Source organism: Ruditapes philippinarum, unplaced genomic scaffold, assembly GCF_026571515.1.
Source record: "Ruditapes philippinarum isolate M1 unplaced genomic scaffold, ASM2657151v2 ctg192_1_1_1_1, whole genome shotgun sequence".
Lineage (NCBI taxonomy): Eukaryota > Metazoa > Mollusca > Bivalvia > Venerida > Veneridae > Ruditapes > Ruditapes philippinarum.
In genome coordinates, this window is record NW_026853219.1 from 58035 (window position 1) to 74921 (window position 16887).

At 33.7% G+C, this 16887-nt stretch overlaps 2 protein-coding genes across 3 annotated transcripts; both read left to right on the forward strand.

The window, feature by feature from the left end:
* The first annotated feature begins 2748 nt into the window (after positions 1-2748).
* On the forward strand, positions 2749-10751 carry LOC132736143 (ceroid-lipofuscinosis neuronal protein 6 homolog). 2 transcript variants are annotated; one of them, XM_060723224.1, is made up of 8 exons: positions 2749-2897; positions 4397-4524; positions 6625-6712; positions 7243-7341; positions 7789-7977; positions 8383-8438; positions 9463-9591; positions 10431-10751. In XM_060723224.1, exons 2-8 carry the CDS (start codon positions 4439-4441, stop codon positions 10690-10692), a joined length of 909 nt encoding a protein of 302 aa, XP_060579207.1. In that variant the 5' UTR covers positions 2749-2897; positions 4397-4438; the 3' UTR covers positions 10693-10751. The 2 variants fall into 2 exon arrangements, with proteins under 2 accessions (XP_060579207.1, XP_060579208.1); XM_060723225.1 differs by having other exon boundaries at positions 2759-2897; positions 4434-4524.
* Positions 10752-12053: 1302 nt separating this feature from the next.
* LOC132736142 (uncharacterized) lies at positions 12054-15894 on the forward strand. Its single transcript, XM_060723222.1, has 2 exons — positions 12054-12482; positions 14037-15894. The coding sequence occupies exons 1-2, from the start codon at positions 12429-12431 to the stop codon at positions 15135-15137; spliced, it is 1155 nt and encodes a 384-aa protein (XP_060579205.1). The 5' UTR covers positions 12054-12428; the 3' UTR covers positions 15138-15894.
* Positions 15895-16887: the final 993 nt, after the last annotated feature.

The window sequence follows — 16887 nt, forward strand, 5'->3', positions numbered from 1 at the left end:
TACTAATTATTTTCCCGCTACGTAGTAACGGATCAGCTCATACCTCGATAAAAATCAAAGCAAACACATAAGTAAACAACAAAAAAGAATGTATACTGAGTATATAATAATCAAAGCAAACACATAAGTAAACAACAAAAAATAATGTATACTGAGTATATAATAATAGATTCTGATAATAATAATAATAGTAATAATAATAAATCAATAATAATAATAAGAGGAAAAAGAACAGTGAAATTCAGATTGATAGGGAGATACGTTGTTAATTCAAGGAATTATCTCGTTCGCAAGGCTTAGTAACTCGTGCGCACCACTTAATTATCTGGTGCACCACTTAGTATCTCGTGACCGTGCACTAGCCAGTATCTCGTTGACATTAGATAAATAAAAACGAACAAATGTCACCTCTATGCCACCGTAGTTATTTCTATAAATTTCTTTTTGCACTTTCATGTTTGCATGAAACTCTTGATGTTGACATTGAATTTGTAGTTGTTTTATAACATGTATTATTTACCAGAATAACACTATCTATCTATCTATTTACAGAAGGTTAACACAAATCAAATATTTTAACCCATTACCCGATATTCACGACTTTTTACGCTTTTTTTCACCCCCACCCCTTTCTGTTGTCTCGAATAGTGAAAAAATGTCTTATTTAGGCCCCAACACTTGTTTTTGTTTGAGAAATGTCGTTTAAAAAAGTGACCACTTTTTCGGCGCGGCCACTTATCTAAAAGATACACCAGGGAGTTGCCAGAAGGGGGATGTTCCCCTTTCTGTTTGGGGGGTTTGAAGGGGGCGACAGTCCCCATCATCGCAAGAAAATTTTAGACTTGTGAGAGGCTAAAAATGAGCCCAGATCGATCATAAGGTAACGTGTAACCGACGCTGAAAAGCCTTTGACTCTATCTCAATCTATTGAGAAGTTGCAACACTTTGAAATCAATTTTGATTGAAAAAAATCAACGCAAAATAGTGATTTTTGGCAATTTTGAGATGTCCCCTCGTTGCCATGGTAACATGAAATTTAAGACTGAGCATGTTGTTAGAAAGGCAATGGTCCAGTCAAGATTTGTGCTAAGTGTTAACTTAAGTTTAACTTAAGTTGGTATTGAAGCAGTTTTCATAGTTTTATAGCAATTTGAACTTGTAACGGGAGACTTTTCAATGAAAACAGCCATTTTTCACAAACTGCTCATGCAGTAATGGGTTAAATGTTCAGACGTAAGAAAACTCCCATACATATATTATTCCTGTTAATATTTGGCTTTGAACATTCATATATACTCCTATTATGTTTGGCAAAACCTACTTAACTCCCTTTACCTGTTAATTAACTCCCTTACCTGTTTAATTCCCCTCACCAGTGAACTTATGTAATCTGTGATAATCACACCATAGTGTAAACTGTTGAAGCAGTTGATAATAATGATCAGTGTAATCTTAGTGTGCTATGTTTACCATATTTAAACTAAAAATATTGTGTAAAATATGGAAACGCAATTTTATTTCAATTTGTATTAGTTGAACATCTGAATTAAATGTATAACGTAGACGCGCTATAATACTAACTAATACTAATACTAATAATACTAATGACAATAACAATAATAATAATAATAATAACAATAATAATAATAATAATAATAATGATGATAATAATATTGATGATAATAATAATAATAATATAATAATAATAATAATAATAATGATAATTATGATAATGATAAAACTAATGATAATAATAATAATAATAATAATAATAATGAAATGATAATAATGATAATGATAATAATGATAATAATAATAATAATGATGATGATGATGATGATGATGATGATGATGATGATGATGATGATGATGATGATGATGATAATCAAATAATAATAATAATAACACTTTATTCACAGAAGGTAACACATTAAGACATATATACATATACAGATTAGAACACCTTATTTACAATGCGCCTTCTAAATGATAAAAAAATCGTATTTTTTTCACTATTTTCTCGACTTCGAGCCTTTTATTGTCAATTGTGAGTTGCAATTTCTGTACATCCGGTTTTGTAATAAAACAACACTTTATTTTTCATTGCCACAATAAAATTGCGTTTGTTGCAAAATAGGATGTAACAAAATTGTATCAAGTTTTGAAATAAACTTATAGCAAATATTCGTTTAATTGCAAAATTGGTAATAATGGGCAATACTATCCACATACGCACGCACCCCCATATTCTCTTCCCGAGAGTCTCTCATATGGATTTCTGTTTTCGACTGTAAACCTGTCAACAAAGCATTGTGCATTTACATCGCTCTACCTGTTATAAAATGAGATGGTGTTTGTAGTTTTCACTCCGGTTCAGGACAGTTGAACTAACCAGAGCACAGTTCAGTCACCGAATCGTTACTGAACAGGCCGCCAAGCAATGTACCAGATTTATAGTTGCTGGATTTGGTTACTTCTGTACATTTCCGTGCAGAGGTACAGTACGAATTACAGTAGAAAGGATTCCATGATCAATCACAAAGAAAGTGAACCGAACACGGATTGCCTGATTCATAGTCCTCTACCTAATGAGCTAACTGGCAGCTATTATAAAATTAGATATACATGTGTCAACTTAATTCACTTTTATATTGTCCCTTTAGGGGTTTATAAATTATTAGTGCTGATGGACAGTTATTATGGTAAATATGATAAAAACAAAGTACATGAAGATAACGCAATTAGGTCAATTTAATATCAACTTTAAACTAGTATGATAAACTCAAACAAATGCTAAAATAAATAATAAATTTTAAATATTTCGTCCATACATCTGTTTGCAGTGTCAACATTTGAAACATGTACTCGGATTTTAGATAGTTCATTTAGAATAAAAAGTAATTATTATGTAAATACTGTGGATTTTTTTCTCTCTGAAATTTGAAAATTCTTAATCCTTATTCTGCTGAATTTGTGTAATGGATTTTACCCCACTTTATATAGATTCTTGTAATGGATTTTGCTCTACTTGGAATCTTGTAATGGATTTTGCTCCACTTAATCTTGTAATGGAGTTTGGCTCACTTAGAATCTTGTAATGGATTTTGCTCCATACAGAATCTTGTAATGGATTTAACTCCACCTAGATTCTTGTAATGGTTTTTGCTCCACTTAAAATCTTGTAATGGAGTTTGCCTCACTTAGAATCTTGTAATGAATGTTGCTCTACTTAGAATATTGTAATGGATTTTGCTCCACTTAGAATCTTGTAATGGATTTTACTCCACTAAGAATCTTGTAATGGATTAAACTTCACTTAGATTCTTGTTATGGATTTTGCCCCACTTAAAATCTTGTAATGGATTTTGCTACATTTAGCATCTTGTAATGGATTTTGCTCCACTTAGAATCATGTAATGGATTTTACTCCACTTAGATTCTTGTAATGGATTTTGCTCCACTTTAAATCTTGTAATGAGTTTTTCTTAACTTAGAATCTTGTAATGGATTTTGCTCCACTTAGAATCTTGTAATGAATTTTGCTCCACTTAGAATCATGTAATGGATTTGGCTCCACTTAGAAACTTGTAATGAATTTTGCCCCACTTAGAATCTTGTAATGGATATTGCTCCACTTAGAATCTTGAAATGAATTTTGCTCCACTTAGAATCTTGTAATGGATTTTACTCCACTAAGAAACTTGTAATGGATTTAACTCCACTTAGATTCTTGTAATGGATTTTGCTCCACTTAGAATCTTGTAAAGTATTTTGCTCCACTTTAAATCTTGTAATGAATTTTTCTTAACTTAGAATCTTGTAATGGATTTGTCTTAACTTAAATCTTGTAATGGATTTTACTCCACTTAGAATCTTGTAAAGAATTTTGCTCCACTTTAAATCTTGTAATGGATTTTTCTTAGCTTAGAATCTTGTAATGGATTTTGCTGCACTTAGATTCTTGTAATGGATTTTTCTTAACTTAAATTTTGTAATGGATTTTGCCCCACTTAAAATCTTGTAATGGATTTTACCCCACTTAGAATCTTGTAATGGATTTTGCTCCACTTAAAATCTTGTAATGGATTTTACCCCACTTAGAATCTTGTAATTGATTTTGCTGCACTTAGATTCTTGTAATGGATTTTGCTCCACTAACAATATCGTAATGGATTATTCTCCACTTATAATCTTGTTATGGATTTTGCTCCACTTACAATCTTGTAATGGATTTTTCTTAACTTAGGATCTGGAGCAGTCCATGGATTTCAATATAAAAAATACCAAAATGAGCTACCAACAGTATATAGAGCCTTGTCAGACTGCACGAATGTGCTTCGCAGGCTGTCCTAGCTCTATGCTTGTGACAAAGGTCAATTATTTTTTTTATTTCCAGCAGGGTAAGGATAGAAAAAAACGAGAATTACATTTAGTTACTATGGATACCCGACGTCGTGGTCCCCATCCCCCGGCACCTATCATCACAGTAGAATCTGGATATGAATCAGAATCTAAACGTGAAAGGTAAGAAAATAAAATGTTTAAAATATTAGGGTAGACTAAACTTAGATTTGACTTTTTTGCAACAGGATACAATCAGAGGAACACTCCTATGACTAAATTAATACTGTTGCATTATGTGATGTCATCAAACGGAAATGATACTATTTAATTTTGTGTTTTGAATTTACTTAACTTTTGCATGTAATGTTCCTCAATGAGCCAGATTTAGGATGTACAAATGCAATTTTAATGTTTGAAGCCAGTATTTCCTCATATGCCACCGCTACTGGTTAGTTCCAGAAAGCATACTGGAACGTGGTTCCAAAATTGATTGTTGTAAGCATAATTAAACTTATTGCAAGTATACATGTATACTTGACTGATGTCCCTTGGAACTGAGGGATTCCCTTTAATGAATTGCAGCCACCGTTTATCGACCCCTGCGTGATCGTTAGAGGTGACTAAATGGGTCTGAATACCCTTTTAGCTCCAGCAGGTGAGGTGGGTTTGATACCTGGTGTTGCTTTGAAGTTTGTAACTTCCGAGGTTAGCCAAAATCATCTTTCTCTTTTCGGCACCATATGACCTGTGTTGGTGCGACGTAAAGCCAAAACTTATAAACATGACTGTATGTATTTTGACCTTCTTTTGTTCACACTGTCTCTTTCAACATACGTTTTGAGCACAATACATTAAAACCTCTACAGATCGGTTATTTTGTATAGCACAATACATTGAAACCTCAACAGAACGTCCCTCTGTATAACACTGTTACTTCTACAGGTACAGGAAGGTCCTCTGTACAACATATACGTTGAAACATATACAGAACAGCTCCCTATATAACACCATACATCGAAACTTCTACATAAAAGCACTCTATATAAAACCATACATAGAAATTTACCCCAACAGAACGGCCTTTTGTAAAGTAGAACAATATCTTCTCCACAAGATAACATCAGTGTTATTTCTTCCCAAAGACTTCACAAAATGATTTCCCAGCAAAAAACAAAAGCTTTGTCTGTCAAGACTGTAAGTACTGCATATTATATCCACGCATGTGGCAGTTAAATATGTGTGAAATGGAACTCTTATAATGTAAATGATAAATATTTATGCCCCCACAGAGTGGGAGCATATAGCGTTGCACTTGTCCGTCCGTCTGTCTGTCCGTCCGTCCGTCCGTCTGTCCGTACGTCCCGAAATCTTGTGAACGCAACTCCTCTTAAACCGGATGGCAGATTTTGCTTAAACTTCCAGGGATGAACAACCTTAATGTGTAGATGGTAGTAAAGGAAGGAATTTTTGCTGCGACCAAATTTAACAGAATTATGGCCCTTTGTTGATTTTTTCACTATATACCATGTAAAAATTTTGTGAACGCAATTCCTCTTAAACCGGATGGCAGATTTTGCTTAAACTTCCAGGGATGAACAACCTTAATGTGTAGATGGCAGTAAAGGAAGGAATTTTTGCTGCAACCAAATTTAACAGAATTATGGCCCTTTGTTGTTTTTTTCACTATATACCATATAGAAATTTGGTAACGCAACTCCTCTTAAACCGGATGGCAAATTTTGCTTAAACTTCCAGGGATGAACAACCCTAATGTGTAGATGGTAGTAGAGGAAGGAATTTTTGCTGTGACCAAATTTAACAGAATTATGGCCCTTTGTTGATTTTTTCACTATATACCATATAGAAATTTTGTGAACGCAACTCCTCTTAAACCGGATGGCAGATTTTGCTTAAACTTCCAGGGATGAACAACCCTAATGTGTAGATGATAGTAAAGGAAGGAATTTTTTGCTGTGACCAAATTTTACAGAATTATGGCCCTTTGTTGATTTTTTCACTATATATACCATATAGAAATTTTGTGAACGCAACTCCTCTTAAACCAGATGGCAGATTTTGCTTAAACTTCCAGGGATGAACAACCTTAATGTGTGGATGGTAGTAAAGGAAGGAATTTTTGCTGCGACCAAATTTAACAGAATTATGGCCCTTTGTTGATTTTTTTCACTATATACCATATATATGTTGTCAGTGGGGGCATCCGTGTCCTTTGGACACAGTTCTAGTTTTTTTCAGTTATGGTAATGGTTTTTCTTTCAGGAAGGGAACGAGCCGCTTTCATTGGGATATTTGGTTGTTCTTGGCACTTGACAACTGGATTTTTGACTTTGGAAGGCCTATTGCAGCGGTAAGATTTTTAATAAATGATCTTAATTTGCAGAATTTTAACAAACCTGTATAATTCGTAAAAAATCAGAGAAGTCATTTCAGAACTTTGCCTCAACCTAGTGGTCATAAGTTCAAACTCTACTGGGGATCACAAACATGTCAAATGGCGTAGAGATGTTCACAGGTTAATGGTGCCTGTAATCTGCACGAGTTCCAGATCTACTGGGGCCACAACCATGTTCCATCATTGAAACAGCATGCTTCTCTGTTAATCACAACTGAGCTGAAATAATATTGAAATTTTAGAATAAATAATCAAATATTGTGTTTAGTTTACTGCAAATTACCAATAAAGTGTTTGCAGTAAGCTAAGTTTCTACAACTTGAGTCAAACTACAAACTTGTACATTTGTCAAACAACTTTACTTTAACAGTTTTACAGTAACATGTTTATGTGCGTTGAATTTCTTTGAGCTGTTCATGTTCATTTTGTATTCTTTGTTTGGGCTTCAATTTGAGGGTAAACATTGGCATTTTTTCATGTTTCAGTTGTTTGTTCCCCTTGAGTGGTCTCCCTTGAACAAGCCAAGTATTGGGGACTATTTTCATATGGCCTACAATGTCATTACTCCGTTCTGCATTCTCAAGGTAAGTGATTAATCTCTTGTTGTTTTTGCCTTTACTCAATTTGACTAATTTAAGGAAGCCCCTTTTCTTAATAGAACAAACGTACACGTTTGATTGGTAATGACTAAAGAGTAATTGCTTAAAAGCAGAAATACAATTGTATTTGAAAGCAAATTTCAACGATAGCATACTACCACCCGATCCCAAAGCGCGGCCCTTACCATCGATTTGATAATTTATTACTACAGTATACTGATTTTTAAAAAATGCAAATGCTGTAAAGAATTACATTTCGATAATTTCGCAAATTGAAAATGCTCGCGAAAATAAACGTCCGTTGAGTAAATACAGGAATATTGGACCTCGCTAAAAAGTTTTGATTTTTTAAAAAAATAGCCATACAAGTATAACATACAACAAAGTAAAGGTAAAAATTATAATATGTGCAATTCTTTGTTTTGTTTACAGCTGTTAGACAGATGCCCTCGTAAACCATCATCCACGTTGGTATACTTGTGTATTATAACATTTGTGATGGGAGCCAGCATACATTTGGTTGGTGACAGTATAGATCACCGTCTAGTACATCTTGGGTACCAGCTACATCTCTCCGTCAGAGATAACCCTATGATGCAGAACTTAGACCCGCCAGGACTGGTATGGCCTTTTTTCATATATCTAAACATAATTATTCCGAATGCCTTATAATATGGTTTATGAACATACCGTCACCTTAGTGCAATAACTGGTTAATTCCTATTAAATTGATAAGGACTTAACCCTTTACTGCACTAAGGCGACGATACATGTATTATATTATTCAACAGAAAAATACAGACCTTGTATCTTTACTGATTTTTATGTTTTTTCACTGCAGTGATTATAATTCCAGTCATAATGCTGGGTAATATAGCAGAGTGGAAACTTCATGTATTTACATCCATCTATATCTCACCACTTCGCCCACGCTGCCTGTCCTCCCGCCAAAGAGTCTTTTGATTGTGTAAGTATAAGCCCCATCCCTCCGCCCACAAGTCTTTTGATTGTGTACCTATATTTCAGGTCGACTCCTTTGAATTGCTATACTCATATGATGAAGAAATTGGACATCTTATGTGGTAAGTTGCTGGTTAAATTTAATCAAAATCTGGCGGATGATCAATATTCGAGATTATTCAATTAATGCTTAATCCTAGAACAATTGATAATGTTCAAGTTCAATCCCTGATGTTTATCAGTACTGATGTCCGCCCGCATAGCTCAATAGGGAGATCATCGGATTTGTTAGCCAAGGGTCGCAGGCTCAGTTCTCAGGCGAAGCAACATTCTCCCCTGACATCTTGGAAAATGAGTGCTGGTTATTTGTCTCCTAAAGTCATGTGGTATTAGCTGTTAGCAATCCAGGAAAACTGGTTAAGTGGACAGACCTAAAATGTCTTAAAATAAGCTGAAAACCAAATCAACCAAACAAAACTGATGCCGCAACTCGAGTACGTCTGAAACTCATGATCCCTGATTTGAGAGGAAGATACCTTATTGCATTCTTGCTTTTTTTACTCAGAACACTGAAAGTTAAGATGTACATGTATTTTTAATGATTTGTAGACGCCACCTTGTGAGATGTACATCTTTCCAGGAGTCACGTACATGTATTATTGTCAAATAAATAATTTGATTTTGCTTAAAACCACATACAGTGTATATACATGTATGGTTTTATGCTTATAAAGAATTTGTATTGATTTAACTTCTTGATTTACAGTATGACATGTTTGTCCGTGCGTTTTTTTGATTGGGTGTATGAGTGTACGCATATTTTTAAGAAATCGTTGCAGCTTTACTAAATGATGAAACTGACCTATAATTGCCTAAGGGCCAGCCTAAACATAGTAAACATTGCATTGTCATCTGTCTGTTAAGTCATGCAGTCTTGCAATCTTGATCCCAATTTTTTTTTAATATCAAAAAGTGCCTTGAATTATCAATCGCCGATGACATGATACTAAAATCTAATGTATTCTTAAAAATGGCCTTCCACAGCTCAAAGTATGATGTATGAGTAAATGCCTTTACCTGAATATTCTCTGAATTGTATTATATATAAATGTACATATAATGTACATATAAATTATGATGTTTCAGGTACATACCATTCTTTGCAAGCTTGGTACTGTATTTTCTTGGGTGTTTCCAGCCTCGACATCAAATCGAGGCTACAAAATCTGGCGTGTCATGGTGGTTACTTATGGTGTTTAGCGCAATTTATTACTGGTAAGGTCAACTTGAAAGTTTGATTAAAATCCCCTGTACTAGCTTATAGTAATAGTAATTTGCCATTATTATTATAGAATTCACTTACAGCCAGATCAGTGTTAACTTGTATAAAATCTGACCAGTACGAAATAATTGCAATACTTTACAAACACATGACAGAAACTTCATGATTTCACGATTTCAACTTCATGAATTCGCGATTTTAACTTCATGAATCTACGGATTTAACTCCATGTATTCGCGATTTAAGATTAAATTCATGAATTAACGAGAATAAGTTTATGAATTCACGATTTCAGCCGCTTGAAATCACGATTTCAACGTCACGAATTCGTAATTTCTACTTCTTGAATTTATGTTTTGTACTTCTCGATTTTAGCTTCATGAACTAGCTTCACGAATTCACTATAATTTCAATAAGAACATGAATTCAAGATTTCTATTTCTCAATTCGTGACGTTGAAACCGTGAATTCATGAAATGGAAAACTTGAATGAATTCATGTACATGTAGTTACATTTTGAAAGCATGACTTTGTGAAATTAAAATTATAAATTTGTGAAGTTGTAATAATTAATTCATGAATTTTTAGTGTCCTTATCAGCCTTATCTATATACCGAATGCCTCTGCGATTTCAACGTCATGCATGGATACGCGACCTTAACGTTGCGATTTCATGTTTTAACCTTGAATTGAAGCTTGGCAGGGTATTTAGGCTTTCAGAATACATCTTGTTTCAGGAACATTACTGATAACGATTGTTAAGTTCTTATCTATTTATCTCCTTTTCTTTATTTTTTTCTTTTTAATATATTACTTTTACATACATTTTTAGGTATTTGGTTACAGAAGGACAGATATTTCTGGTGTACTTCATCACCTGTGTTGTCATGATTGCTATCGTTCTGGTGAAAAAATCTAGGAGCCTCGTTTTGGATATAAACGGAAGATTTTTACTCTATACGTTCTCTTTTACCATGATTTTGACAAGTATATGGGTGGCACTATTGTGGAACGATCCAGTTTTAAGAACAAAATATCCAGGAACGATTTATGTACCAGAACCCTGGGCTTATTACACACTCTATTTAAAATAAGGAAGAATGTGTCAAACTTTATTATATTATGTAAAAATGTGTAGTGAATATGTCATATGTATATGTGCTGTTATTAATTTAGTATAAATCTTATTTGTGTCTTCCTTTAAATTTAGAATGCCCCATTATTTATATGACTGAAAGGTAACGTCAAAAGGCTAGATTGAGCAAGGAACATTATAGAACCAGATTTAACACTGTATGAATTTGAAATACAAATTGTAACTTTATAATTGTGCTATTTTCGATTTTGCTTTGCTGGGGGCGAATCTCAGTGATGGTGATCAAAAGATCTTTACGTGAAGTAGAATGGTTCAAATCTATATGAAGGCCAAGTCCTAATGGGGTTTGACTGGGCGACACACACCCTCATCCCCCATTAGCAACATTTTTGCTCGTAATCAGGAAAGTTTGAGGTGCGTTTACTACAAAATAATAAATATGTATTAAGAGGACTGTTAGAAATTGCTGGTAGAAAAGTAAATGAATTTCATGTTCATTTCCTTAAAAAAGTTGAAATTCTGCGATTACGGTTACTGTTTTATTTGTCACTGTCTCTACTTTGGTCGGTTTTTAGACTTCTGCAAAGTTCTTACTACCAGAACTGGCAATCACATGCTTTTTCAGGTAATGCAACTGGATGATTCTAGCCGCCACAAAACGTCGCATGATTTTGAGCCGTTTTACAAGAGTTACATACATTCATACTGTTTTGAACCCAACGTGAGAATACATGTCTCTGCTATCATAATAGGTATAAATGATTAAAAACTACGAGAACATTTCCGTTCTAAATTAACCTCTTCAGTGGTCACATATGTCTGTACATAGTCTGGTCTGTACTTTTATGTTTAATGAGGTTCCATTCGTTCGTTAAGGCACAAAAAAGTAGCTTTCGCTACCGAAACCCCGGACATGTCACCAGTCTTACTTTAGCAGCATAAAGTGGTGATAATTTACTCCACAGAATATTAACCAAAGATATGAATCTTGAGTCGAAAGAAGGCCACTGTATAGTAGTTAATGAGCACCTAAACGTACAGTTATCTGTGATAATAATGAAGGAGGTAGTCGTGATAAGGACTGTTGCGGTTGAGCTAGGGTACGATTTTTAAGCCGTCACTGTATACTATGGACTAAGCCTAGAACCCTTTCTCGTCGTCTATGCTCTCTGGAACATATATAAACCAATCTCTCTATTACTCTCATCTAATTGGCTGATTTTGAGTGAGTATTCGCATTTGACCAATGGCTGAGTTCTATCTTTAGCTGTTGCTATTTTTTCATCTACATTGGCAAACCCAGCAATAAATCACGGACTGACCGAAAACTTCCGCATTCGCGTGTTACAATCTTGCTCTCGTATCAAAAGTCGATTTTATTACGACATCAATATAGAAACTAATATTTACCAGTCTATTCATTCAAAATAATACACGATAAAGGTCCAGATAAAGAAATGAATGTAAGAAATTACAATCCCTTCTTTTTAAATTGGGCGTTATCGTGTCCGTTATCTTTCTCGCATTCAGTACATATCAATGTTATCTGTAAAACGCCTCCCAAATATTAAATACGTAGCCTACAAATGACTGAATGTTTCTGAATAATACTTAAGATTAGTGAATTTTACAATTGGCAATGTTTTGTTTAAAGTCAAAGCCAGATTTCGTGATTTTCGTCAAAGCAAGGTGTGTATCGAAACGCACGATCTAGACTGTAAGGAAATAGAAGAAATGAAGACGTCCCGTAGAGCATGTGGTGTTGTTATCGTCTTGCTTACACTTACGGTATGGTTGTTTTTTGATAATTTTTATGATTTGATTATGTTTTGTTGTTGTCTTCGCCGGAATGTTGATAACGTAAACGTTTTCAATAGTTTTATAAAGATAAAAATACAAGAAGAGCACGTTTAAGTTGTTGGTCATTGACTTTGACATTGTTTATCATTAGACTGGTGCACATTCAAATGGATCGTGGACATTGTTCTACTTTAAGTACATTGTAATCACCTTGTAAGTCACTGGCATCCGGTTCTGTAACTTTTAAAATGCGAAAAGGATGATAAACGAACTGTTTACATATTCTACAGAATATCACGCTAATGTGATACTGGTACATGTACTCTAAAACAATTTCTTTGACAAAGAAGCTTATGAATGAAAATAATACAAATGTAATGTACATGTATATAATGGATTTGAAATTTTTTATGAACTCACGGGAGAAATGAAAAGAAAAATAATTCTGAAACTTTAATTTTCGTGAAAAAAGAGAGCAAATGCCTTGTATTCGTATATTCTTTTGATCTTTGATAAATATTGTTAATCATTTTGTGCACGCGTTCTAAGAGTGCCACTTGAACTACTCTAGATAGAAGCGAAATCTCCTTTTGTACACTAGTCCTTTTAGAAATAGATTACGTTGATGTAGGTTAAATAAAACAAAATATGTCATGGCCGGCGAATACATAAAAGTCTCATTTTCATCAAACTCTTATTGTGAACGAATGATCTTGCAAACTGTGAAAATTCTATTTAAAAATGACACCATCTTTATAAAATTTCTCAGAATATTGTGTTCATTTCAAACGATTTTCCGCTATATTTGTACACTTATAATGTAATACGTATGGTTTTGAAAGCAAGTTCTGTGCTGCACATGGAATTTATTAATACTTTTCATTTATTTGTAAACACGTATTTATTTTTCCCCTCATACTTTTATTTTCTACAATTTTGTCCAATCGAAGACCTTGAATTATCTATCGGAACTTCAACCGTAAATTAACTTAATGTCGGAAAATCACATAGCTACGAGCGTACATTCGATTAACTTTTGAACATTTTTGTATTTACTGTCGACTTGAGGGAGAGGGACAGATATAATTATTTCTTTAACCTTTTGTTACGCCTTTTTGATTAAACACTTTAAATATGTATATGTACAATATACATGTGTATATAAAATCGTGAGAAAACTTAATTGTAAACTGTATGTCTGTTTATACAATAAATTACAATAAAATCTTAAATATCATATATGCCATTTTTTAAATAGATTTTAAAGGTGGAATTACAAATGTATTCGGGATAAGAGATCAAATTTGCTTACTTCATAACTGGTTGTTAATTGAACTTCGTTACTGATTGTCAAGTAAAACAAAACAACAGACTTTCGGTGAAAATGTGGGGCCAATACACGATCAAATCTCTGTCCCATGAAACCTTTGGAACATCATCCATGTTAAAGATTTTGGATACGTTTAATATGGCCTTAATTAGTAAAAAAAGGAATATAATGTCAGAATTGTATCGTGAGTAATTTGCATTATTTTCCTACAGATAAGAGTGTCTGCTACAACTAATGGAACCTCATCTAGCACAAATACAACAACAACAACACATTTAATAGGAACACCAGGCTCAGGGATTGCAGCTGGAAATACAAGAAAGTCAACGACTTTACCTCCAAAAACAACAACAGCTTTATCATCATCACCACCACCAACAACAACATCGGCTGCAACAACAATTACACCTATCTCTACAACACCAAAATCACCACCGACAAAAATAAGTGAATCAATAACAAAAACAAAAACAACATCACCTCAACCACCAGCAACACAAACATCGCAACTAACAACAAAATCATCATTATCACCCCCACCACCACCACCACCATCATCATCACCACCAACAACAAAAACAACATCACCTCAACCGACAGCAACACAAACATCATCCACAACAAAACAAACATCGCAACCAACAACAAAATCATCATCACCACCACCACCATCATCACCACCATCATCATCATCAACAACAACAACAACATCCTCATCATCACTATCAACTACTGTGAAACAAAACGGAAGTACAACATTACCAGCCGGAAATACAAAATCGTCAAGCGTTCAAAAAACAAATGCATCAGTCACTAGCAAAATTGTAACAACAAAACAGCTACAAAACAAAACTACAGCTGTAGCAAACACGATGCCATCTACATCACACGTGACATCAACATCTGTTAAATCAGTAGAGGCAAGAAAATCTACAACAGGTCTTAAAACGACAGGAAAACCTTCAACAGTAACTAATTCAAAGACGGATTTAAATCCACCAACTTCTGTAACCGCCTTAAATCAATCAATGTTTTCCACTAACAAAGCTACGTCTTCGGGTAATCTGGATCAAACTACCGATGGTTCTAAACCGGCTTCTAAAGGAACGACTACAACTTCTAAAAATGAGCCTGGCACCGCAGAAAAGTCAACAAGCTTCGATCGGGACTTAGCGATTATTTTTGGCTCGGCTTGTGGCCTTATGTTGATTGTCATAATCGCTCTGTGTATATCAAGAAAAAGACATATCGAGAAACAAGAACAGTTTATGATGGGTGGACATGATATAGAAATTACGTCATCAAAGTTTTGAAACTGTTAAAGTGTCTTCATCTGTGTGCATTTGAAAACTTTCTGTCATTTCTTGATGTTATTGTTTTAAATGATATCAAACATAAGAAATGTTTATTAAGACGATTTTGGATTTCTTCGCAAAATTTTGAAAATGTTTTATGTTATTGTGAAGAAATTGCTGTTAAGATTTTGTCGTCTGCTACACAGTTGTATTGATCAGCGGGTGAAACAATCACCAAAAATTACTTCTATTGCAACACAGAGGCATTATTTAATATCAACAACTCGCTTCTGGATTAAATATGTATAACGAAATAATAAGAAATTGACAAAGCCAGAAACATTATGTACATATACATGTTTTTCTATGTCATTGTTAACGGTTTGTTCATGTATAAGTTTGCTTTGCTTTTTTCTGCATTTTAATTGTTTTCTTTACATCTGAATTTTGCTTCATAAAAATATATGGAAGAACCCTAATAATTATTCTTCTCCAAATGAAAATCAGCCTCAATGTCATTAGTTTCTGACCGATGTCCGATCAAATTGGCCTATTTAAAGAAAAGGGACATAACTCACTTAATACTAAGTTTCGTTATAGCTTTTGATACACTCCCTTTAGTTGTGTTAAATATTTTTATGTGTTTTTCATGTAATGACAGCGTTCCTTTATTTAAGTTTGTTTTAGTTTTAAATGAGTTTGTTTACATGTGATCTGTCGTTATAAAAAAGAAGAAAATACTTTTAAAAAATGTGAATAAATTCATGTCGTTTTTGTTTTGTTTTATGTGTCGTTTAATAAGCCAAAAACATACGACTTGGTTTAGAAATGGACAAATAAGTGTAAAAACCAACAGTAATCATAGACTTTCGTAAATGTAATTCAGTTCTTATCGAGATCCGTCGAAAGCAATGAAAAAAAAAACTAAAGGAAAATTGCAGACTCGTTTTTTTTTGAGTCTGTTTTAGATAAAGTTTAATTTGCAAAATTGCTCATTGCGCAATCGCCTATGCAACCGGTTACTGGTATTAGTCAAGCACTTTTCAGAAGTTCTATGTCACTATTCATTGAGCAATATACAAAGAAACTTTAAAAGACGAAAATGCCGTGGTATGTCAGGTTACGTACCATGTCATGTTGCTTGAATGGGCTATGGACCCTCATTGTAATAGAATTAAAAGCGTTGGAGTCAATAGTAAAATATATCAACATTGAGATGAAGTACGTGGAAAATTTTTACTAGCTTGCCACAGTGTATTTGTCACCCGTTTTTGCGAGTTTGTATATAAAATATGGAAAAACTAATAGTTAAATATCGCAGATTCGGTTTTATTAATGTTTTTGATGAAAATGATAGACACTTACATAGTAAAAGAGACTAATTTTTGTATTATATATAAACCAGGCTCACAAAATGACACAAACTTTTCGCATGAAAAGCCTCTTTCCCATTTGGTTAAATAACGTATATGCTCATATCTTATGTTTTTGAATAACATGTTTTTTTATATATGTGCATCCAATAACAATATATAAGACAAAAAGGATCTAGCGTTGTTCAACTTGTGAATGTTGCTTATTGCTGTCTTGAATCCGTATGGAAACCGTATTTGATTTTTTTCGGGAAGATTCAAATGTTTAAAAAAGTTTCACAATTCACATTGATTAACAATAGGAGTAATCATATTTCGAGGAATGCCGGAAAGGGACGAAAAATGCCGGATGGAATTAACTTCAGTTAAAAGCAGAAGTAGATGTATGTTTGCAT

What these genes read in the sequence shown, in the direction of transcription:
- LOC132736143 (XM_060723224.1), top strand. Translation starts at nt 4,439, where the DNA reads ATGGATACCCGACGTCGTGGTCCCCATCCCCCGGCACCTATCATCACA. An exon ending in CTCCGTTCTGCATTCTCAAG is followed by an intron (nt 7,342 to 7,788) that starts GTAAGTGATTAA and finishes TTTTGTTTACAG; the next exon opens with CTGTTAGACAGATGCCCTCG. An exon ending in TTTAGCGCAATTTATTACTG is followed by an intron (nt 9,592 to 10,430) that starts GTAAGGTCAACT and finishes ATACATTTTTAG; the next exon opens with GTATTTGGTTACAGAAGGAC.
- LOC132736142 (XM_060723222.1), top strand. Translation starts at nt 12,429, where the DNA reads ATGAAGACGTCCCGTAGAGCATGTGGTGTTGTTATCGTCTTGCTTACA. An exon ending in TCGTCTTGCTTACACTTACG is followed by an intron (nt 12,483 to 14,036) that starts GTATGGTTGTTT and finishes ATTTTCCTACAG; the next exon opens with ATAAGAGTGTCTGCTACAAC.